This window comes from Helicoverpa armigera, chromosome 23, assembly GCF_030705265.1.
Source record: "Helicoverpa armigera isolate CAAS_96S chromosome 23, ASM3070526v1, whole genome shotgun sequence".
Taxonomy (NCBI): Eukaryota; Metazoa; Arthropoda; class Insecta; order Lepidoptera; family Noctuidae; genus Helicoverpa; species Helicoverpa armigera.
In genome coordinates this window covers 2,299,812-2,325,582 of record NC_087142.1, presented here as the reverse complement: position 1 = coordinate 2,325,582, position 25,771 = coordinate 2,299,812, and the positions used below count along the sequence as shown (strand labels likewise).

General features: G+C 36.9%; 1 protein-coding gene and 2 non-coding genes across 5 annotated transcripts in view; 1 reads left to right on the top strand and 2 right to left on the bottom strand.

Moving 5' to 3' along the window:
* Positions 1-25,771, bottom strand: part of LOC110371348 (coiled-coil domain-containing protein R3HCC1L) — a 30,567-nt gene that overhangs the window by 2,839 nt on the left and 1,957 nt on the right. For 2 of the 3 annotated variants that reach the window (XM_021327534.3, XM_021327533.3), the window contains 6 exons: positions 25,359-25,432; positions 17,869-17,932; positions 13,119-14,263; positions 2,650-2,764; positions 1,725-1,846; positions 1,211-1,288 (listed from right to left, as the gene is read on the bottom strand). In XM_021327534.3, the coding sequence (XP_021183209.3) occupies positions 1,212-1,288; positions 1,725-1,846; positions 2,650-2,764; positions 13,119-14,263; positions 17,869-17,932; positions 25,359-25,407 (1,572 nt within the window). In that variant the 5' untranslated portion in view covers positions 25,408-25,432 and the 3' untranslated portion in view covers position 1,211. The remainder of the gene's footprint in view (positions 1-1,210; positions 1,289-1,724; positions 1,847-2,649; positions 2,765-13,118; positions 14,264-17,868; positions 17,933-25,358; positions 25,433-25,771) is intronic. The other variant, XM_021327535.3, reaches the window with a different exon arrangement.
* On the bottom strand, positions 33-104 carry Trnad-guc (transfer RNA aspartic acid (anticodon GUC)). The gene has a single exon. It is a non-coding gene; the product is annotated as a tRNA-Asp (tRNA).
* On the top strand, positions 2,323-2,394 carry Trnad-guc (transfer RNA aspartic acid (anticodon GUC)). Its single transcript has one exon. It is a non-coding gene; the product is annotated as a tRNA-Asp (tRNA).

Here is a 25,771-nt window from a genome sequence, read left to right as displayed (position 1 = left end):
GATATAAGAATTTTTATTATAACAAAAAAGATCTCTCCGGCGGGGAATCGAACCCCGGTCTCCCGCGTGACAGGCGGGGATACTTACCACTATACTACCGAAGATGTATTTACGACGTGCGAAATTTCGGTTCTGTTCAACAGAAATAGACCACTTTGTAGCAATAGATAGAAGTATACTTATTGTCTTTTTTTTATCCGCACTAATGTACAAAAGTTAATTGCTTTTGGCTTAAAAAATACAATGTGTAATTTAAATTATTGTGGGTAGGAAAACAACAAGTCGACAGTCCGACCAAATGAACACAAAAAGTTTCTCTCCGGCGGGGAATCGAACCCCGGTCTCCCGCGTGACAGGCGGGGATACTTACCACTATACTACCGAAGATGTGTCAACTATTGCAAAATTTTGGGTTCTTTTGGACCCTGAATGACCAGAAATTAATAATAGATCTAGCATTGATTGCAGTGCCTGTCTTCTTGAGCAAGAATATCACCACCAAATACTGATCATGGTATACGCATAATCCTAATGATATTTATAGACGAGAAAATGTATAGGTACGGAAGTTGATGCTCTTTCACGCAATAACTATCGCATTCGGTCAAAATCCATTGACTTACGCGGTGTCCTGCGTGAGCGACGAACGCGACGCGACGCGACGTTGCGAACGCGACGAACGCGATCAACTCAACGGCATTCTCTACATGCGGCCTATGTGAGTGTCTGCGGCGAGACGCGACGTAATGCGTACTTGTTTTGCGGGCGACCAGATGCGACACCACGAACTATTCAGAAGCGTTGATCGCCACAGTGCGTGAATCAAGATTGTTGTGGGACAAAAAACATAAATGTTGCTGTCTGTACTTTAAATATGAACTTTCAAGCAAAATTGTACTGAACTTCTCCATGATTTGAGAAGTAATGACCAAAATCACGTAGGACATTTGTCGCGCATAGCATCGCGTCGCATTACGTCGCGTCGTGTTGCGTCGCGTCTCGTCGCGTTCGTCGCTCATGCAGGACACCGCGTTAGTTACTGATATTACTTCAAAATTTCCTGATCAATTTTTGATTTGAATTTACACAAATGTAACGATTATAGTGTTGTATATCAGAATATAATACTCTTTTTACCGGAAAGTAGTTCGCTCGGCAAGAGGGTGACAGAAGCTGGTTGGGTAATAATGAAAGGAACGTGTTTTGATACCTCACGTGTCGACGGACTGGTTGGCGAGCGAGCCGTCCCACGCCGCCTCCTTGTGTAGCGCCGCCTGGCGTTTCTTCTCTGAAAATGTTAAATGTAAATATAAATTCAAGTGTTCAATCAACCAATTCGATAAGTATTATAAATTTGTTTGATGTGCATTCATTTTGAAGGCTTAGTCATTTGTTTCTGCAGTTACTAGCAGTTTTGCGATTTGAAATACATAGGTGGCAGTGTGATTACAGAAACTATAAAATGTTTAACATTACTTCATCTGTCTAGCATTTTCCCAATGTTGGAGTTATATGTTAGGGTCTTCTTCCAGACTAACCAAATGTAACCGAGGTACCAGTGTTTCACATAGAACGACTGCCTAATCTGTCACCATTTCAAACAAAAGCCTTTGCCTTGGCAAGTAAGTTGCTATAGTTGTCAGACTTTTTGCCTTCTGGCTACCAGTATGTTTACCTAAATTATATACCTAAAATTTATTTTAAGCACTTTTCAATAATCTTACCTCTAGCGATAGTAATAAGTCTCCTCTCCTCTGCGCGTTCCTGCCGCGCCGTGCTGAGCTTGACGCCCAGCGCGCCCGACACCAAGCGTCTGGCTAACGCCGTGCACGTCTCCGGCCGCTGTCTGCAATGTTATATACAGAGAATTAGATCACAGCTGCTGACCGCGAAGGAAGAGCGATGGTAATGTCAACCGCAGGGCTACGTGATAAATAAGTTGTATAAAATTAAAATAAGTTTTATAATTTGAATAAAAAAAATTCAGTACAATGAGTAGGATAAGTTACAATTTTTTTTAATCCCCTGCGTCTGAGCGAACTTTTGACAGTTAGAATTAAATACATAATTATCATCATTATCCTCATCCAGTTGGGGTCGGCTTCCAGTCATTTCGTTTTATAATTTCATAATTATCATTTCGTTTTATTTCACTATTTGTTTTACATGGAGCATCACCAGTCTCAAGTCTTCGATATTTTCACAAAAATATTACGACAAATACGAAGTAGAGTAGGTGTTTTTACAAAATAATTATTATCATTGAAATGTTTCTACAGTCAAGGTTTCAACGGACCCCAAAATTTTGCATCATCTAACACATCTTCGGTAGTATAGTGGTAAGTATCCCCGCCTGTCACGCGGGAGACCGGGGTTCGATTCCCCGCCGGAGAGAACTTTTTGTGCATTATGTGATAATTTTCACAGCGGACTACATAATACACTATCGACATAAATAATTATAGCATATAACATTCTCTTTTTTTTATTATTATTTTATTACTTATCATCTGCCTAGCCTTTCCCAGTCTATTTTAGAAATAGGTTTCCAAAAGGGTGCAGAAACCATTAAAACTAGATTAACTTCACATTTATGTGTAGCATATCTCAATGATATACAGATATACTTCAACAAAGAACAGTACTGACCGATAGGGCTGCAGGAATTCTGCACACTTTTTCGCTTTGTTCCTGGACTCGAGAGTGGCGGCGTGGAGTGGCCGGCATCGCACGAGGGGACGCTGCGCCGATAGCACTTCGTTAGCTGAAACGATACAACATTTTGGGTCAATTTGTGCATTATATTATTTATGGAATATTTACAAAAAAGTTGCGGCGTAAATGGTTATAGGTCATTTTAGTGTTCTTTTTTTCTAATTGCTTCGATAAAAAAGAGCAAAAATAAGACCCCTAGTAATAAACACATTTCTGATTTCCTGCAATTTATGATTTAATCATTAAAATAAAACAAGCGCCAAAATAGTTTAGTATCCTTTGGCCGCATTCCAAGCATAACCGCGCAAATATAATAAATGTTTATGTGAACTAAAAATGTAATGAGTTTAATACACGTCAATAGTTACATTATTCTGAATTTAGTATAATTATACCTAATACTTAATCGATTCATCATTTACAAAAACTTTCAAAAAAATATGTGTCAAGGTCAAGATCACAAGACACAAAATTATTATCTATTCCTGATTAGTGTCACAAAACTAAAAATGCATTAATTAATACATTTTATAATGACTCTAAAGATGGCGGACTAGTTTGACGTACAACCTAGATTTTGGCGCGCAACCTCGCAAGGAGGTTCGATGACCCGCGTGACGCAACGGTGCGGCGAGCAAGTGGAACGACGCCCGCGCCACATAGCGATGTAATAAGCAGCTCTTTGTGGTTGTTAAGAAAATAGATGCTGAATCTTCTAACCACCGCTGTTGAGGCCTTGGTTATGAGAAATCTTTTGAGCCGAGATGTTTTTAAGAACTTAGTTTCAATTGTCACAGGGAAAGTCAAAGAACTTCTTCAATTTCTAACGGGAGTCTCAAATGCAGAATTGACCGCAGGACGCAAAGGGTTTGTATCTTGCACCCTATTAAATTAAATTTTTGTTGTACTCTGATTTACTTATAGCAGTTCCAATTTCCAATAGCTATAAAACTATTCTGCGAACTTTAAGGAAACGAAAAATTGCACAAATGCCGTATAATCAATTAGGTATTTCCTGCTCGCCCTACAAAAGGAAAAATCGAGTCCGATACACGAGTAATATGAAAGTTGTCTTTCCCAATACATACATAAGCATATGCAACTTCATGCAAAGCCAAATCGGACTGCATATGAACGCAATATCATTGCCGCGTACCAGAAGTAGAAACTCCACTAATTAACTGTGAATTTATAATGAATACGGAAAGATATGTCGCTATTTGCAAGGATAGAAAAAAAATGGCGGCAAATTAGCGAAATAACACCTGTCGCATTGTTGACAGTCTTTTGTTTAGATGATGCTATCTATGGGGAAGCGAATTTTTTTGGCAATTTATTACTAATACTACAGTGAAATTTCATTATAAAACTGTTAAGAACTTTTCATTTAAACAAAGATGATTAAATCACAGTTCAGTAACAAAATTCTTATTTAAGCCAAAGTCTGCTCGCTATGAAAATATTTTTGTACATTAAAATTAATGTTACTAATAAAATCCTCATTACGGCAATCAACGACGCGTATAATGTTCATGTAGGAATTTAATTTTATAAAATTATAAACTCGAACACAACCCAGTTCGCGCCAAAAATGTACGGTGGAAGTTCGTTCAACCATGAAGTCTGCATTGCGTAAGTGTACATCTATGGCCTGTCGGCAAAGACAACACCAAAAAGGTTTAATATTGCAAAAACATTGATTACCTAAGTGTGCAAAATGCTTGAAATTAGAGCAGATTGTGAAGATATTATAATTTAGACGTTGGGTTTATATTTGAATGGCAAGTTAAGTCTCAAGATCTAGGCAGCAAGGCGAAAGGCATGTTATGATCTAATAAACCTGATATCTCCATTCTCATCGCACTGCATGCGTATAAGTTTTTGCAACTCTTAAATAAATTCGCAGCAGTTTTGAATCACATGCCAAATCCAACCGGCAAATAGTTGGAATATTAAAAGCATATCGCCGTCATTGGTAAGCACAGAGGTAATGTATTGTATTGCATTCATTAAAATGCCAATCGCGAACCAGAACCGGGACCGGGACAACGCAGGCCGCATCAGGAGATATCACTGGGTTTATAAAAGTACTTTTGTTGGGAAACGTTATCTCAGCAAAAGTCGCTACCAACTTTGGTAAATGCCCCTAATAAAATTCATTTTGCAAGTGGCAAGGTGATCTCGCTTTCCGAAAGAACAATTAACATAGGTACCTTTTCAAAGGGCCATTTCATGAGATCCTTTCTCAGATCCGGATCCAGGCAAACATTTTTAATAGAAAAATCGTCTGGAAGATTCTACAGAGTTATCTTTTTATCGAACCACGCTCGATAGGAAATAGTGCTCATTAAAATTATGATTTTATGGCTCCGTGCAACGGCAGATGTTGAACAGGTGGCATCTAGGACACAAACCTGTTGATTTAATTGTCACTCGCATCCGAAGCAATGAACTTGGAACTGGTTTCATTTTTCTATCAGGTTAAAAAAAATAAGGGTGGCAGGTGGGGTTCTGCAATGGCATTGACTGAGCTTTCTGGGACTCGTGAATAGAAAAGGGTAGACCGATTTAGACAATTATAAGAATACGTGCATAATGAAACATGTAACGATAATACAGACAGAATCATCTAGTAAGATTTCCTTGGTATTTAGTTATCTAATTTGACTTATGGAATCTTAAAGTCAGTTTTTATTTCACTACAACTTCAAAGAAAGAAGGAAGCTTAAACATCACAATAGAACATCAGTCAATAGTAGTCAAACCAAAACGGAAGATTTCCGTATACAAACAATACTTAACGGCAGACATAACATTCAATTAAACGAAGTCGACACAACAAAAAGCAAATTAGGCGTTGTTAACAATTTTACAATAGGAAATGTTCGTATTGTATCATCACCAGGTGGTGATCAAGCAAGAAACGTAACGGTAATTGTCTAACAACCAACCTGCCTTTTTAAGGTTTACACGTAAGTATACTTTCACTGCTAGTACTGTAATCATTGCGTACCACAGTTGCAATTAGAGCATTTTTCTCGAAACTACTGGGAAGAGTGTAGCTGTCATTAAGTGTCACTTGTTATATCACAAACGCATTCTCTTGGCTGCAGCTTAGTAAGCTATACAATAATTCAACGATCTTCCGCGGTTTGCTATAAGTAAATGATAGCAATGAAACCACCTGGGGAGAAATGCATCCCCAAATGAACATCTGCAACACACGAGTCATACATATAACTACGATTGAAAATCCATAGTCGAAGGAATCTCTGATATGGAAATAATCCCAGCATATTAAAGCGACTAGACCACTAAAATGTTGATAGCGGCATAAATTCCTTTCCAAGGAGCGCTACTATATAACACTCGCAAGCACGATACCAAATTAGCACCTCGACGCAGAGAACCTTCAAATCATAACATTAAATACAAAAATAGAAACCGCGGAGGATCTCCCACATCGAAACGAGGGATTTGCATCAAAAGTTTATACATTGTTTCACCGCGGGAGATCTGATTCACCACTACTCTTAAAGTAGTGCCAATAAGACTACAGAGAGCATACCTACAATTTTATGTTATGGTAAATCAGCAGATGACCAATAGTGTTCTGTGTTAGACTTTTATTGACTAAAATCCACCACTGCTCCTTCTTGTGTGCTTTTAAGCTAATGTAGCAACTGATAATAATACTCGAACAATGCAGATGAAATTAAAGATCTTTTAAAAGTAGCAATCAAAACAATACAGCTTTTTAAGAGGACGAATTGGAATTTTTGGCGCCAAGGATGTCAATTTTTCTCAGTAAATACAAAACGGATCAAAATACAACTTGGTTACCTGAAAGTTCATGATATAAACCTTATTTTGTTAGTTGTAGAAACATGATTAGGTAACTTTTATAACAGAGAAAAATATATCAAACATACCTCTTTTTAAAAAGAGATTCACATATTATGGGCAAACGGGACCGATTAAAGCCTCTTAACTTTTTTAGTAGTTGAGTATATACATACTCTTTAAAATTGTAGTAGGATTTTTTATCAAATTATCATTTCTAAATAATAAAATTACAAAACCATTTTGTCGCTTACGACTTTTAGTTATAAGCTAGCGCGCGTATTGTTATCCTCGCCCCGCTCAGACGCTCCGACCCCTTTTGGCGCCTTAGATGCGCGTGCCGGTTATGGAATAGGGTAGTTTCCTAAAAAATAATAATTAGTCCGTCTTGTAGATTGTCCAAAATTAAGCGACACGTATTTTTTCTTTTTTAAATTGGATCAGAACTTGTTAAGATATAGCGTGTTAAAGTTGAGTGTGACGTCACAAGTTGCTACAATTTTCAGGAGACTGTGACGTAAAAGGCCCCCACTCCTAATTTTTGAAGCGTATTATCTTTGTCATTTTATGTTTAATTAAAAAAAGAAAAAATACGTATCCAATATTTTTTGATTATCTAAAAAGCGGACTAAATATTATTTCATTATTTCGACCCTGGACACTACCCTATTATTGTTGACCACTTCCTCGCCTTAAGTGGAATACGACCTTAATAACATTCCAAACCTTCGAGCCCGTTCAGAAATCTGCCCTATATCTTCAAGCAATAAGGAAGAGGAAGCATTAAAATCTGAGAAATCTCAAGATGCAAATTCAATATCATTAAAACATTCCACGTTCGACCTAGAATGCTTCGTGGTCAGCCCATTAAACACATGTGCTCGTACCACGGGCGATACGTAATCTGTTTTCTTTCATTTTCGCAATACACGTGCCGTTTTGAAAGCATCTGTTTGTGTCAGCTCAAGTTCAAGGCGGCGATGGAACGCGTTCTGAATAAAAAATGCGATGTATTACAAAGTAGGACACGCTAATGAAACTGAAAGCGGTGTGTGGTGCAAAGAACTAAACAAATGGATGAGTACTGAAACAGATATAATAATGGATGCTGTAAGACGCATTAAAAGCTAATCTTCACAGTTGCGTTTTTTGTGAGTATTATTTACTTTGATTTCGTCTAGCTATTTTTAGATCTGCACCACTTTTGTTATTATTTCTATGAGTGCTAATGTTTCTGCTTTTGTGTTATCTCCTGGGTTCCAAAACTTTTATTACGTGATGACGGCTTATTAAAAAAATTTAATACCAAAAAAATGCTTCCACCTATCCCTTAAACCAAAACAACGTGACTTGCAAATTGCAGTTACCAAACCATCTCTCCGATCTTGATCTCCAGCTTAAATATTTACGTAATCCTGTTTAAAACGAGCCTCGTGAATTGCACTCAGTTGCAAACTTGATGCAACGTCTTACTTAACTTTGCAAGTTGCACGAACCTCCAAAGAAGTTCTGGTATTTACTCAAGTGACGCTTATTAGTTGAACAAACCGACTGTGACAGCTTCATTTCGAAATTAGAACAGTCGATGAAGAAAAAAGCTTTGCGATGGCTGAAAAAAGATTTCATTATAAGCTTGGATAAGCAAATAGTGTAAGAAGCGAAGTAAACCAAGTTATGACATCGAGACTTTAATAGCGAGGAAGAAAAGGTTTTTAGTGAAAACAAGGCAGCAAACCTGATATGGCGAAATTAAATCTTTCTATAATAGCGTGTGTCCATTTAAACGTCAGAACCAATAAAGGATATCGAAAATTGAATAATCCTCACGAATGGACTAATCTTTCTGAGGTACAAAACCGGAGTCATAAAATATTATCGAGAAGTGAGATGTAAACATGTTATATCATATCCCAAAATTGGTCAAGGCGCCATATTTGTTACAAAACGTGCTAAACATCCTAAACAACCATAATTGTACGTTATTTATTTATTTCTTCAGATTAAGATCAAAATGGCAAAAGTGAATATTCCCAAAGAAGGTCTAAATGTCATTGGTCGTAATGGTTTACGTGTGGATAGGCGGTTTAACGCCGGAAGGTCTGTAAAGGTCAAAGGAGGTCATTAAATAAGGTTAACTTGAGAATCGTCACTGGTAATGAGGAAGGAGAATGATTGAAAAGGTCTGAAAGAAGTCTTGCTTTAAAGAATTGGAGATAAAAATTGTCTGAGATTCTTTGCAGATTTCGACCTATTGCTAAATAATATAATTCTTTGGCTATTCTCTTTGGATCAGATTTACGAAACAGTAATCTAGAATGTTTAAAGATTTCAGTTAGGTGCTTATAATTGAAAATAAACAGTATTGTATGTTCTTAAATTATTTTCAGCTGAATCTAAAACTTCCTATTCAATTATCATTCCATGAAGCCCACTGAATCAATTAAAGACATTAACAGCTGGAAGTCGACAATGTTTGAATAAACAAAGAAATTATACAAAAACCGATGCAGTATTACAATAGGCTAGGAACGTCGCTTGCACAACAGCAAACAATGCACTTCGGGTTTCCTATGATATTGTTTTGCAAGAGCCAATTACAGTTGTTAGGCGCATTCAAATTTTTGTCTCCTCGACACAGATTTGGATTTCGACATTCTTGTAACGATATGTTACATACATGATACATTTGGCCTTACTACAAAAACTTTAAACCCTGTTTTACACTTGCCTAATAAAATTTTGGCTGCAAAATGAACCATATGTCAACGTCATAATTTGTCATTTTTTTAGACAAGGCATAAACTGACGTTTAAAAGTTTTTGTGGTAAGACGGATTATGTCGTAGCAATTTTTTCTTTATGCATAAAGATCACTCCAGATTACGCAATCTTTCGCGAATAATTTACCAAGTTTCGATAGTTTTTGTATTATTCGTATGTCATCCATGTATTACAGAATTTTCAAAAACCAATAAAGACAGGAAGTAAGCAAGTGCACAATCGTTTTGTGTCGTAATTCAAGATGCAGAACATGTTTAGAGACCCACAGAGAAAATATTTAACGATCGAGACAGTAAATATAGGAAACAAATTAATTTTATTTCCTTGGGAAGCAAATCAAAATATGCAAGTAGAATCTGATAAAACATAAACACTGTGTCCTCTAACCGCACTCATAACTTCATCAATAATAACAAAACAACATTACACTCCGCAACACTGCTTACGTCACTACTCGTAACATGCATTGCGTGTTACGTCACAACGCAGGTGATAACTTGGAGCTGATAAAGTGCATTCGCTGCATTAGCAGGTGCAGCGCTTAGGTAATCCGCGTGTGTTCAACGTGGATTATCTAATTCGCATCGATCATCTTATGAAACTTTCTGTGCTTTATTCACTGTATGTGAAGGTGGAATTATGTACAAATTGAACGAAGAATTATGAGTTAATCTAAGCACCCAATCCCAATAAACAGTATATCTTTCAGTCTGCAGAAATGTTTCCGACTCCCATTTCTCTGTAAGCAGTCTTTCTTACATTCACTATTTGACAAACTGAAACTATACAGCACATGGTATCTTTGACTGTCAAATAAGTTCGGCTCTTCTAAAGAGTCACCACAGTTTCATTCAATATAAACCGGGTAGGATTAGAAGATTAAAAAAAGGGTTTGCATAGTTCGACAAATCTGCGAATGAATTTTATACATTTTAAAGTTATGCGTGTAGAGTTGTAGATGGAAGCTAAAAATACATCTACTCTTCATATTTACCATTCGGTCACTTCAAATAGTTTGCGAAACAAATTAATATGTCAGACCATGGCGATCACTTCACACCTCAAGCGGTACATAATAAATAATGATGAATCCTTACACAAACATTGTGTTTGCATTGCCCGGTCACGAACTAAGATTCTAGGTGTGGATGCTTGTGATTCTATTGTAAAGCAGCATTTGAAATACTCTCACAAAACTTTGTCAGTTTAATAATAGGTCATCAACGAACCTCTCAATTTTTGCTCTTAAAGTTTGTTATTAAAGTAGATGTAAATAGGTCTTTAAAGAATGATAGACGAAACGCAATAAACTGCTCATCACCAATCTATATCTAAAATCGCTTTGATTTTAAGCATATTTTTCATGGTACCTACCCTTAGGAAAACTGATTATAACGTTTCGTATCTAAAGTTGCGGAAGCACACAGTACCCCTTTACTTAACGCAAAGTTCAATCGAGGTGGGTCCTACATAGCAGGAAGCGAAATCGTGGCAATCCTAGGAGGAGATGTCGCGAAAACCCCGAATCCAACCAAAAGGTATAGCTTCTGGTGTTAATACAAACAAGTTCAAAGGGAAGGGAGTCTGTTAGCCTTCATTAGGCCACACCAAGCTAAATCAATAAATAAATAGCAAAAAGGTTGTAACATTATTGCTATTCTACAATAAAATAATACAGATATAACCAGCCAATGCCATAATCGCCGCATAACGAACGCCTAATAGAAACCGCGCCAATCAGGTGGTAACGCACGCATCGCAGCCGCATCATACAATTACCATTTCGGTCAATTAACCGCTTTAACGACTTTACATACTTGCCGTATTATGCTCACTTATGCAATGGTGGAGTAAACTATAAACACTACGTTACGCGAAAGTTTTCCGATGTTTCCAAACCCAATGAATATGTTATGGTAAGTTAATTCCATGGTGTCATTTAGATTTTACTGCTCTATTGACTTCATTTGATTTGAAACGGTCATTACATATGCATTGGATACGAGCCCTAATGCAAATAGCGCTTTATTTACGCTCACCTACATACATAAATCGGAATACAAAATTCTACATGGATCATTTTACTTCCAAATGAAGTGTATCTTGTCAATAGAATTAAGACCTGTTCGATATTTCTGTCTATAGCCCCATAAATATTGGCAGCTAAACTATGCAAAGCAGAACCACTAACGCCAATCATCCTAATTTTATTTCAAATAGGGCATTGCAAGCTGTTATGTACAATTAAACTACAAGGTGTTCAAAGAAATATTCCAAAAAGTATGGAGAATTGGGCAAACCGCAAACCATCCAAACGTATTATCCTAAACCAGCCAATGTTTACTTCATAAACTCCAAAAATAGCACTTGACGAGATTGCTTGCGACTTGCGAGTTAACACCTTTGCAATATTATCGAGTAGTTGCTATCTTAACAATATCGATACCCGATAACGCTGATAAATCTTGCACTTGAAAATAGATTCACACGTTAGCTGGACGAAAATTCAATGGACTTAAAGCAGTGGTTCGTCTTCACAGATTAGGAGACAGAGTGATTAACTTTATAACCACAACACAACAATCAAGAAACCAAGGTTATTTCTTTGCAACTCTGAAACCACAAAACCGATAAAAATGTTGTCAGTCATCATTCTAAGAATCGAGGCAACTTAATAAATACAGAATATAGTGACGGAGTACAATAACATAATATCGGTAATTTTTTTTTAAAGATAACTAATTAATACGACAATAACAATGTATCGCAAAGTTTAGAGCTAAAGATAACAATTACAAAACAAAGTATCTTATCGTCTTTCGAATGTGACAAGAGCACTGAGCTCCTGAATCAAAGTACACTGAAAGTCGATCGATAGTAGCTGAATCAGAATCCATAGTCACGACAAGATAAGCATCAGGGGAAGAAGCATGGGAATTATAAGATTATTATTATTTAGACGTAGAATCTGTAAAGAAATTATGTAATTCCCGCGTCCCACTTATAAACGGGCTATTTAACACAGAAAGTATTTTTCAAATCGGTCCATTAGATATTAGCTGAGATTAGGGAGTCCAACTAAACATTTTTTTCAGCTTTATAATTTTAGGAGTATTGGGACAGAAGTGAAGCGGGCATCTAGAAAATATTATGAAGAAAATAAATATAAAATTTACAATTTGCAATAATACTTTATAAAATGTTATGGTTGTTCTAGCGTAACTGGACGTCATCGAGGTCACGAATGTTATTGATGTCGATCGGTGCGTCGGAACTCGTTCCGATTATATTATGTTGCTAAAGGCATCATCGTAACTAAATCGTCAACATTGCCGTGTTGCAAAAGGAGCGTAAAGGACGAGTAAGTTTTCTTATAAGGTTTTAAGTGTATATAAGGTTTTATCTATTCTATTCTTAGTTGAAAATTCTTCCCATAAAAGAAGGTTTTAAGTCCATGTTCTGCTACCTGCAATGACCTGCATGCCTACATAAAGATTCAAATTGTTGAATTTACAGGCAGTCAACTGGCCGAGATACGCAGCACATAAGGTGTTATAATTTGGTCAATATAATGGCTTTATTATACTAATACGTAATAACCATAAAATTACCTAGTGGTAATTATCTGTTTCTATATTCATGAGCGCGAGCAATTTATGAAATAATATCATAGAATACCTACCGGACTTGAACCGACTACTAAAAGGTCTAATAGCATAAACGGAAAAAAAAACATTTTGCTCTAGTTTTTGAAACAGTATAAAACAAAAATCAACTTACCAATTTTAGCGCTGCTGAACACGATCAACGCATGCGTATCGTCCACCCACTTAATTTCAAAACCCGTGTCTTTATATTCACTAAACAATGAGAACAAATCGTTCGTTTTGAATTCACTAGGAAAGTCATACACTTCTACCACATGACCGAACGTTTCGTCGTAAGGTCCATTGAAGAGCTGCTGACCTCGCGTTTGGTACTGATCATAACTGTTCTTAGGTTTAGTTATGTGAACTTTCCCAACTGTAGTTGTCAACTCTTCAAGAAGCGAAGGATCCAGACATTCCCCACTGTCATCAAAAACTGCGTCCCAATCGTTCTCTTCCCGCTTCAAAGATACTTTAGCTTCTAATTTAGGTTTAGACTTCTTCAATTCAGGCTCTTTTACTTTCTCTTCTACAACTGGTTCAGGCTCATTTTTCTCCGGCTCACTCTCAACTGCATCCGATATAACCAACACGTCAGAATGGAAGCTCTGTTTTATAATTCTCTTGCTACTCCTATTAATTTCTTGGGACGCTCGCTTCAACTCATTCTTCTCCACATCTTCGTCCTTAGCGTAGGGGTAATCGTTATCGATTATATTATTGCTTTGATTCGATTCGTTCACCGCCATATTTTCGTCGGAATCATTTGATCTATAGTCGCTGCTATCGGCCGCGTTCTCGCGACTGTTATCGGCGTATTCACTATAGTAGTTCGGGCTGTAGAACCCTAACTGTCCGTTAGCGAAATAATCTCCTATATAAAAATTCTCGCCTACTTCTATGTCGTTAAACCTATTATCACTAAAAGATATTGCACTATCACTATTTGGCACTTGGAAGCCTGAAGGCACGGATTCCTTTGTATCGCTCGATGTAGGTTCGTCTATGCTTGGGGCCGTTTGAGATCTTTGATTCCTGAGATGTGGTGGTGTGTACACATTGCAGTAGGTCTTGTCTATGGATTTCCTAGGGGTGCCGTGTTGTGATTTGTCTTTGGGCGCGGGAGACTTAGGGCACTTGGTTCCTTCCGCGCTGTGACTAGTTCTGCGGTGGTTGTTGGTCTCCTTGTGTTCCTCAGGCTGAGCGTTATCCGCGGTGCGTAATGCACGCGGCACATACACGGCGCGATCAGGGCGACGAGGTTTCGTTGAGCCAGTTCTGAGAACAATATATTGAATGTAAACATTTCATGTATTTACTAACTACAGTGTGCAACAACGGGAAGGAAATGAAATCAAATAAACACAAATCGCTATCCCTCTATCTATACATAAGGATATTTCCTAATCAATAAAGATTCCCTCTTATTAAAACCATTTTATAACACAACATTCAGCATCCACATCTGACATCTGACATCAATCCGAAAAACACCTCGCAATCTCAAAATCCACATCCATCACCATTATCAAAGTCATCATCATCACCAAAATCAAACAGCTGTCACGTTCATTGTACGCGATTACGGCGTCCACGTAACCCTAAGTGGGGCAAGGCCAGCGAACGCCAGTCGAACGCTGTGCCCCTCTCTCCGTGGCACACTTTCGTCCGTTTTCGGCCACTCGCCGGTTTGTGTAATTGAATGTTGATGTTGTTGACATCACTTCTTTGTCTGGACCTAGTTTGGTAATCGTATTTTGTAATATGATTGGCTGTATCATTATTTCCATATGTTTATGTTGTTTGTTTTGTGTTCTTGCTGTTAGTTCTGATTCAGCTACAGCTGATTCGATGGCTTATAAATAACGACAATGAAATGATTTGTATCAAGCATTCCTTCTGTATTAACCTCCTTAACACATTTTACTTTAAGGTAAGTCAAATCATTAATTAATAAAATAACCTAGATATTTATCAGTTCTCTCAAAAAAACTACAAGTTTGGCAACTTTATTCGGTCACTATCTTGATCGCAATATCTGGAGCTAATTAAATGTTATGTAAAAGAAATGTAAACTGTTGCAATTCGGACCAAGGACGCATTGCAAAAACGAAGATGATTCAAGTGAAAAATATAACATCACTTGACCACTTAACGTGAAGGCCATTGACGATGTCAACATTTGCAATAAGCCACTTATTTTCTCTTCGTTCTAGCTATAAATCATTTTATTTTCAGACGCGAAAATATTCTCGCAAAGTGCAAAAAAAGATCTAAGATTACAGGTCAAGATAAAAAAGAGTCTGCAAGCAAAAAGTAGTTTCAATTACTTAACAATTTTATGTTCTAGGTGGTTCGAACAATATCTAGATAGGAGTTAGGGGTCCCATAGAAAGGGCTTTATCTGCGGAAACTTACGACATTGCGCAAGACTGCCATTCTAGCTTTAGCCTATTGGCTAACAGTGCTTTCGTAATGCCTTAGTTTGAGAAATAGGCAAGCTAGGTGTTGCATTTCTACTTACGATATGAACATAGTTTATCTTATAAGGATACGGAAGGCTTTTGTGCTGCTTAGGAGATTTAAACAGGGTAAGCAGGAAGACTTCTAGTTGACTACATGCCATACAGTTTGGATAAGCAGAATTTCAGTATAATTTTGGTAAACCTCAGGCTTTTAAACTAACAACGCCAGCGCTGATTGTATTAAATTAAAACTGCCCTACATCACTTTGTAAACATCGGCCAGCAAAACATTTGATGAAAATACCGATCGAAATTGCAAAGAGGTTACTCTTCACGACAATGCAATACTTAGCTTTAATAAGACAAATAACAATGCCATTATTATTAACATCATTAATGAATCATTCACTAACAATATCGATCTTGCAATAAATAATACGTTAACAGTAACTGATCTGCAATTTGACGCCTCTCATCTCAATACAATGACTAGTGAAGGCGCAATTGTCGATCTCGATAATATTAGAGGTGCGCCGCAAAAAGCGGTCAAGTACACCTCTATTGTGTAATTTCCTTATTTACATGATTTATAAGTTGTATGATTTATTTGATTTGCATTGTAGAATGACATTTCGAACTTTAAGAGGTCATAAAGTATTGAAAGGTGAGCGATTAAGTAATTTGTTGGTAATGTTACTATTTATCCATTTTATAAAGCGAAGAGTAAAGGTCACAATTTTTTAATCATGTTCTCTGTAATACAGAACCAGTCAAGAATGCAGATTGCAGAGAATCTATAACCAATTTATTAAGCCATTTTTAGGGTTCCGTAGCCAAAATGGCAAAAACGGAACCCTTATAGTTTCGTCATGTCCGTCTGTCCGTCTGTCCGTCTGTCCGTCTGTCCGTCTGTCACAGCCGATTTACTCGGAAACTATAAGTACTACAGTGATGAAATTTGATGGGAATATGTGTTGTATGAACCGCTACAAAAATATGACACTAAATAGTAAAAAAAAGAATTGGGGGTGGGGCCCCCCATACATGTAACTGAGGGATGAAATTTTTTTTTTCGATGTACATACCCGTGTGGGGTATCAATGGAAAGGTCTTTTAAAATGATATAAAGTTTTCTAAAAAACATTTTTCTTAAAGTGAACGGTTTTTGAGATATCAGCTCTCAAAGTCGTAAAAAGTATGTCCCCCCCCCTCTATTTTTATAACTACGGGGTATAAAATTCTAAAAAAAATAGAGGTGATGCATGCTAATTAACTCTTTCAACGATTTTTGGTTTGATCAAAGTATCTCTTATAGTTTTTGAGATAGGTTGATTTAACTGTAATTTACGGAACCCTTCGTGCACGAGTCCGACTCGCACTTGGCCGGTTTTTATATGTAATTTTGATTCCCCGAGATTTACCATCCGAGAATATTTTTGCTAGTCCGAACTTTGCAACTGCATTTATACAGAATTATTTAACCTTTTCAAATACTCGAACGATCAAATTGTCCTCTAAAGGCACCAGAACGAATTTATCCGAGACTAGGAAGTCAGTTCTTACCAATCTTACAATGAATCATGCTGACAATAACATTCGTATCTCGCTTACTTTGATAAGAAACGATTATAAAACTACTGAAAGAAACCACAAATGACGTTGATAAAACCTAACCTTTCTTGTGTCCGTATTTGATTAGGTAAAATTCCCAACCTCTTTGTAATAAGTATGTAAAATTGTTTGAATTTGCGTCATCGTTCCCCGAAACGTATTAATACTCATTGGCTTGTAAGTAAATATGTTTTACGTTATGCGCAGCTGGGTATTTATTTTCCTCAATCGTTAGGTACTGAGTTGTACAAGGCCTTTTCATTGTTTCCATTCGTTTACAATTTCTTTGTCATTGTCAAAGTTATTGATAGTAAAGCACCTTGATCGATAGTGACCCTTCACTTAGTTTTCAGAGGTTTGAAGGGTAGGCGTTGTCATTCCATATGGCGTCATGTGGCAAAATGTTTAACATATTGTTTATGTCATGATGATGATGATGACCTCTTTAATAAGGGCTAAATCATCAAGTCCTTTCGTTGAAGAAGAATAACAGTAACAGGTAACACCATATTTTACCATCACTCTTATAACATGTTGTGTGCTTAATGATGATGACCTCATTAAAATTTCATAACAACATACTATTTAGATTAAAAAAAAAAATTTAAACCCAATCCAGAAACTTACACAGTGACACTATAAGCACATCCAAAGATCGAAGAACGACCTTAAAACCACAAATTAGCACTATAACCGCACTACACAGTCCACTTTATAAAAACACTGATAAGATAAAGGGCTTAGCGCACGTCCGTCACTGACGAGTAACAAACAATAAATGATGTAGGAAGTATTGTTGATACCGACCTGATCTTTTCCTGAGGCTGTGCGCGCCGCGTCGCTTGCGCCGGCTTGCAACCTCCCACCGCTGCTGCGAAACAGTGTTACATAAAGTTACCATGATTTTGTGACATCAGGGACTGATATGAAAACTGCTTATTTAAAAGTAGTCGTGTGTGGCCTTCACACGTATTTAGTTGATATGCACTTTTGTGGGTTTTGTATTCCAGATGCACCCTGGACAATCAGGTCACATTGATTGGCCAATAGCATTTAACAAGTAAGAAAAATGCATTGATATCAAGAAAAATATATATATGTGTTGGTGGTGTGTTATATACTCATTGTTTAGTTAGTGATTTGCTTAAAATGTACCAATTTTTTTGAACCGTAAGTACGCATATTTACAAGTAGTTTATTATGCAAATTGATTTAAGTATGTAGTCTGCTTGTTTTCATTCGGGATTTACGAATAAAACTATCGTTCAGTGTTTAAAAGAGAGTGATTTGTTAGATAAACAGTTCATTCAATATTGCGAAATACTATTGCAATAGTATCGCACTCGATCACGTACACAATGACTTATTAAATAGTATTTTTAATTATATAGCACTAGACAGTCACGTTGCAGTCCATTATGCTGACATTGTAAAAATATATGAAAATAAAACACGAATGAACATGCAAAAGCTATTGTTCCGTAGGTGTAAGGAAATTAGATTGTAATGTGCGTGAATGCATTTAGGAACACGAATCTCACTTGTTGAAATAATCCCAATAAGGCAATATCAGGACTTAGATATGTCAATGTAAGAGGAAAGGAGAGGAAACGAACTGACGCAGAACAATAGGGAACATCCCTTGTGGATACAAAAAGTTTTAAAATTTTTTGAAAACGGGAAAGATCTCGCAACAGTCATTATTGTCTAAAACACTGAGTCAAATCCTCTAAATTCCTTCAAAACAAACTTTTAAGTCAAATTAGTACACCAATATAATACACGAACAAGCTGCCACATTTCCTACACTAGCGATTGGAATGTCTCTCAAAACCTCGCACCGCGTGGACCTCTCACTATTACATCAAGCAGTGAACGTGGTTCCCATGCTGGCAACAAGCTTTACAATCACGTTTTTGTACTAGCTATTGCATTAGGTTTACGACACAGTGCAGATCAGGGAAGATTATCTCGTTATCCGGCCGCTTATTGGGCATTCATCATCATGCAAAATTGGTACTTCCGATGTTTTTGTACCGGCTTTTGTTGCTGTTCGAGAAATTCTATTTGTAATGTGTCCTAGGCACTGGACGCTTCATATCCAGTTTCTTTTGTAGGTAGTAGCTTGATAAAAACCAGTGGACATATTGCCTGTTTAGCTGGACATCGTCGTTCAAAACTATGCCCAATAACAGGTATAATCACAGATTACTTAATAGTTACTTCGTGTACAATCTCAGAGGTTTTTTTGCGCCTCTACTTTATGAAGAGGATTTGATGTTTTCGCTTTTTGCGATCATGACTGATCAAATATTGTACTTATAGTAGGCAAGGCCCCTTAAACATGAGTTAAAGTTACAGAATGATTACTATCACTATCATCATCGTCATTCTTATCGCAGTAGGCAAGTCGTGCAGCACTACTTAGCTCATACATACGGCGCCTCATTTACATAACAACTCCCGTTCAATTAGGCTTCCCACACATGAAATCCTTATACTGCAATACTGAAAGCGACATTTGCTTCATTCGTATATTGAGCCACAGCTGTTGCAATATTGTCTACAACATGATCGCTGTGGTGCAATCGTTTGCAATCAGACTTACAAGGTATCTCCTTTTACGATCTGTGCGATTTTGATCTCTGTTGATGACGGTCATCTGAATTTTTTTCGCGATTTGGATATTTTGTGTTGGCAATTCTGTAAAATATTTACTTTTGCATTGGATCTTTATTTTTGTGATTTAACATTGATAAAGAACCGTACCTTAAACACGAAATTACTTACTGGTCCCAGGCAATAAGTTACGCTTTAGAAATGAAGTCATTCATGTAATTTACACCAATAGGTACTAATCCTTGTATTGGTTGTAACTGCAACAAGTTACCTTTGCAACTACTAATTCTCTGACGCAATAAAGTATGAAAAACGATGTTAGGTTTCCGATATCTGATAACTAGCTCATACCGCAACTTAATCAAGTACAGAAGGTCTAAGGAAAGAAGCGAGGTGGCGACATACGCTAGTACAATCATTTTACTAAAGTAACTGAGGAAAGGAAATAATAATTATTAAAACGAAATACATAATAAGCTTCAGGAATTCAAGTTTTTATATGAAGGATCCAAAATACTAGATCGAGAGGCCGTAAGCTTAAAGACGTATTACGCAAACAAAATCAAAAAGCACGGTGATGATGATGATGAAACAATTCCACAAAGTGAACCAACTTTTCTAGAACTGAATAGAACAGACCTTCTACGCCCTTCGATACCAAACATAGAAAGTGAAGAATTATCAAGTTTTTGCCCCAGTAGGAGCAGGAAGCGTGATAGTTTACGAACCAGCCGCACTCCTTGCCCTATACGATATGCATAGTACGAAACACGAATGTGTTTGAAACATGTGACGCCGTTTCCTGAGACACGTTTCCTTCGAATAATATTAGCAAACTAAGACACTTGTAGTGGAGTTTTCTTCAATATTTAAAGAAATTATAGTTTGAAGTTTTTTATATTAACTTTGTAGGAAAAAATCGACCACCTATGATATGATTTTGGTGATGTTTGTTTCAAAGATCTTTATTTATATTTCACCTAGTGTTATGTAGATGATGAAGAATAAACCAATCATATGTGTTTAGTAGCAGTTTCTATGCGATCTATTAATCACTTACTTAAATGTTTCTTTTTTTTTGTTACAAAGCGGTATAATTCATACTTTGCTATCGTTCCGAGCAACTAAGGACACTAATAAGCGGTAAAGACGACGACACTCAATGAACGGTTATTTTGTTGTCTGGCCAAGCATGGTACTGACACTATTAATGACATAGACTTGATAATCTGAAAATTCTGCAATTGAACCAAATACATAAAATCCTCCTACTTTGGCTAATGAAACTCTTTAAAAAAAATTAAACTACTCCCAAAAAGGAGGCTCTCAATTCGGCAGTTTGTTTCTTTTAGAATTCCCAAAAAAAAATTGATTATTATCTAAATAATAATTTCGCAGAATCACGCATGCGAAGCCCTGACCGATCGCTCGTTAGCATAATGAGGGCTGATTTAAGCTTCAATTATACCTCACCCAGACGGCTCACCGTAATTGGATTAATTTGAGCCACGTGAACATATAAGCCCAAATAATGCTTGCAGAATGTCTACACACGCTATTTACTTTGCATAAAAAATCAAGTTTGTAACAGACTCGCGTAGAATACGGTGACTTTGAAATTGATCAAAATGGACACAAAGAGCAAAGAAAAAGATGGATGGAGAAGAGATCACGAGTTAAAAGAATACAAATTAATTAATTCAAAACATAAATAAGCTTTAAATAAGAAATGCTGACCATGAATATCCTAAAATTATCCAAACAGAAAAAAGTAATAAGTAAAATCAATCTCATTGGCAGACGAAAGGACGATGAACAAAATTGCTCTCACTATGCTTGTGTTTACTTGTTTGCCGACTTCCCAAAAAGTTCTTCAGCAAGCAAAGCAGGTTCTTAATTCGGATGTTTGTATGTTCCTTTATATTTCCTTAAAATAACCTCGCCAAACCGGCAGATTTAGCTATTACATAGACAGCAAAGCATTTCTTTTTATTGAACTCGGAAATATCACTTGAGCATCTGACATTACGATGGACTGGCATTGCATTTCCTACAACATATATTAAGAAAACGATTGCCGGCTAAATAATGCTCAAGCTTTTCCTACTACGTAAGGCTCCCACCAAGGAAGCGAGCGGCGATCGAATATTCCACTTTTTGAATGCATCGAACACCTAAATAGACTTCGAGCAAAGGCGGAATTTATGCTGCCGGAATTTTCTCGCAGAAAATCTTCGTATGATTCATAGATCAAGATAAATCACAGATCCAAGATAGCTATGAGAAATAAGACTGATATCTAATCATAGTTCCTACAGGCACGATTATCATCATAGCCAACGTTAGCAAAAACGTCTTCCATATTTTCGACTTTGCCAGTCTTTCTACGAGTTCAAACAAAACTATGAGTCATAAAAGACAAACGAAGAGGTCAATACCACACATTGTAAACACTGCTGACTCGCTTTAGCATTATTAAACAAAACAGACTAATATTTACTTAAAGAAGTAATAGCTTATTTGGTTTACATCTGTGAAGTTCGCATGCATAGTGTATGTGAAACAGACCAACTTTTGCCACTTTAGTTATTTAGGAATAGAGCTTTTGGACATCCCAAAAATCCAAATAATGTTTCAAATTCAAGTTTTTCCAAAATGGCTGAGACGTTTATTCTACATAACTCTTAAAGTATGCCACTAAATATACCATACATAATACCATTAAGTATTAAATGTCAATTGAGCAAAGACCGAGGCACGACCCGAAAGGTCGATAGTTCAATCAACACCAATGACATTTCACCTTTACCACAACAGCTTAGTATGAATAGTGATGGATGTAGCTATGTGTATCAAAATAAAAACGGGCCCTTTATGCAAAAAATTAGAACCAGCAATTATTTCTCGGTAAGTAAAGCACTAGAAAAATAAGCACCCAGTTTTTCCTTTGCCAAATGCTCTGAATTTTATTTCTGGGAGCTGCAAGAGCTGACAGGCCTACCATGATCCAAATTCTACGCCCGAAACCGATTACGCCCTACAAAAAATCTTTCAAAACTAAAATGCAGTACTGCGCCAAAACCATGGCAACAGTCTAGACAAACGGCAAGTGCATAGCAGTTAAAAGCTCAGCAGCAAGGCGTGCTACTTTCACTTTCCGTGTTCCACATTCGCGGCCCGGTCATTCCGCTAAGCCGGTTGAGTTGCATCAGCGCTTATGTCATTGGAATTTTCGTGTGCTGGACCGCTTTTTTGTTTATAATGGGTAATGGCATTGTGAAGGACGAATTGCTAATTACAAGGAAAGGTCAAGGAAGACACCCTCAAGAAAAAACTCAAATATCCTAAAAGTTTTTCAGGTCAACCTCTAATGGTAATGCTTTGACCCGAAATATGATGTTGAAACATGTCATTATATGGAATCAATTCAAGGAGTATCCGATATATCTAAAGTAAGAAGCACAAAGCAGGAACACGACGGCGACAAAATTTTCCGTTTCGTAACTACAAAAGTGACGGAAGCAGTGGTGCAGAGGTATATAAAGTCACGTTAGGCTAATAAGACCAACCTAAAATTGATACATTTTCATGTATCAGAGTATATAGAAGGTCGTTTTTGGCAAATATAGTAAAGGAACTGGATTCTGAAAGGTGGAAAGATGATTGCACAAATCATCAGCTTTTCCGGTAAAGTTGGATTAATTTCAGGAGTATAAAACCTTTAGACAAGTCTTATGTCCACCAATCATCCAAAAGACTGGTTTCAGGATAAATAGAGTAATATAATTTGGTCTTTAAGCACTTAATTGAATGAGCACCGCCTACGCCCGTCAGAAATCACCTTTGATCCTAACGTGAGTGGGTGTGGATGATATATCACTTTGAATTTACTGAATAATGCTAAGTGACTAGATGTCTAAATCGATATCAAGTATTCATGACCACGAGCTTAAGTTTTAATTCTTAGGGGCTGATGAAAATACGGTAGAACTACAACAGTTCGTCGAAGTTCTCATAGTGCCTGTGTATACATTTTGTATTGTATTTTATCATGAGACAATCGTAGTGAATATAGGATGAGCTTTTTGATAACGTCTACTTTCTTGCAATTTTGTGATATGTATACAGGATGTCAGTATTTAGTAGATATAAAACTTTTACTCTTATAAAGTGTAGTGCAAGTTAGTTGAGTTCCCTCGTATATAGGTAAATGGATTCAGAACTTGAACATGAACATGGAGAACGTATAATGCTATGCTAATAGCTAGAAGACCACTAACAAAAAACACGAACTTCGTGCCTATCCATCAAACACAGCCTGTATAAATCAAAAAAGTCATTGATACACGAATTTATTGCATGAGCGTTCATTCAGACACACCGAACATGCGTGAACCAAACGACGAACAGACATGCAAACATTCGGAACCCCGGGGAAAGTTGTGGGAACAGTTTGATACAAATAATATAAAAGTTATTATTTTATTTTATGTAGGGTTTCATAACGCGCGGAAGTTTTTCGCTACATTTAATTGCAATGTTGTGTAATTGTCCTACACTGTTTGTAAATAAATGGAGAATGTTATCTTATCCTACTTTAAAAGCCATTAATACAATTCCTACACTTGGAGGGAAAACCCAAAAGCAGTTTACAGATGGTGACCACAAGCCACAATCATCGGCTTTGTGGTCAGTCAGTCAATCGTTATGAGGTTTTCAATAAAGTCAGTTTTTATAGAATACATATCCTTACTGGCTCCATTACAGAGAAATGAGTTACCAAATCACAATCAGGCTTCCATTTGCCTACTGGCGATAGGTCTGATCGATAATTTGACAATTTCTTATGGTTAAGACACTCGAGGCCATCCATCAAAGAATCGAGCTATTCTTTCTCTACAAAGGAAAGCAACATCCAAGAAAACACAATCTAGGACTTATTTGAAGAACCATAACAATTCATTCCAGCATATACCCTAACTCTGTGTCTCCCTGCTAAAACTGTGCAAAGCGGTGACCTGTTACGTCGCAAATGACCTTTCTACGCGGAAACCAACTTGTTCCTGGTATCATAGAACACGTAGGGATATTTGTTATTTATGTTCTGCGAGATTGTTATATCCGTAGGACGATAGAAATTGCGTGGGAATTCCGATGATTTTGAATAGTACAGTGTGCAATATTTCCTGCTTGTCAAAATAGGAAAGTTGCATTGCCTGAAGAGGAACTCTTATGAAAAAGCTAGGCAAAAAGTTCTGCCCGTTTCGCTACAATTTCTTGACAAAAATGATAGTCATAATTTGCTTTAATATGTATCGAAATGCGTAGACAACAATTAAAATCTTGAATAACACGAACATCAAATCGGACTCTACCGTTGCATGATGTGACTCACATTTTGGGTGCATTTACCTCAAAACGGTACATTTTTTGTCTTGCTTACACTCGCAGGAATGTGAGCGAAAAGGGAAGCCCCAGGTGCATTTATAAGACCTTTGATACAATTTGTTCTATTGTGAATTTAAAATATTGTGAGATGTTCGTAAACGCAAAGCTTTATGATATTGTTTGGTACAAATATTTTCATTAATGTGTGATAGTCAACTTTAGGATGTGTTTGTAAGTTTATATTGTATGGGCCTTATGTGTATTGTAATAAAATACACAATACAACTAACCTGCTTGTGAAATGGTGGCATCGTCACGTTCAGTCTGTGTCAGGCCCATGGCTGGTCGCGCGCAAGCTTCATCACTGCAAAAACAACTTTGAATAAAAACTCCTTCGATCTATTTTTTTTTTTGTGTCGACGAACTTTGGTGATGGCACATTAGAATTTTAAATCGAAGTTTGAATTTGAAGATCGAATTGCGCTGATGTCATGCGATGGAGTTGTAATAAAAGCACGATTGAAGTACCTACACTATACATATAGTATACAGTTTTATGTATATAGTCCTAGTAATAAACATCGGTTTGCTAGCTATTTCTCTTTGTCACAGTTGAGAAAAGCCGAGCCAAGGTTTATCGAGAATTATCACCGATCATAAAATATCACTACAATTTTGATACCACATGAAAATTGCTAGCTTA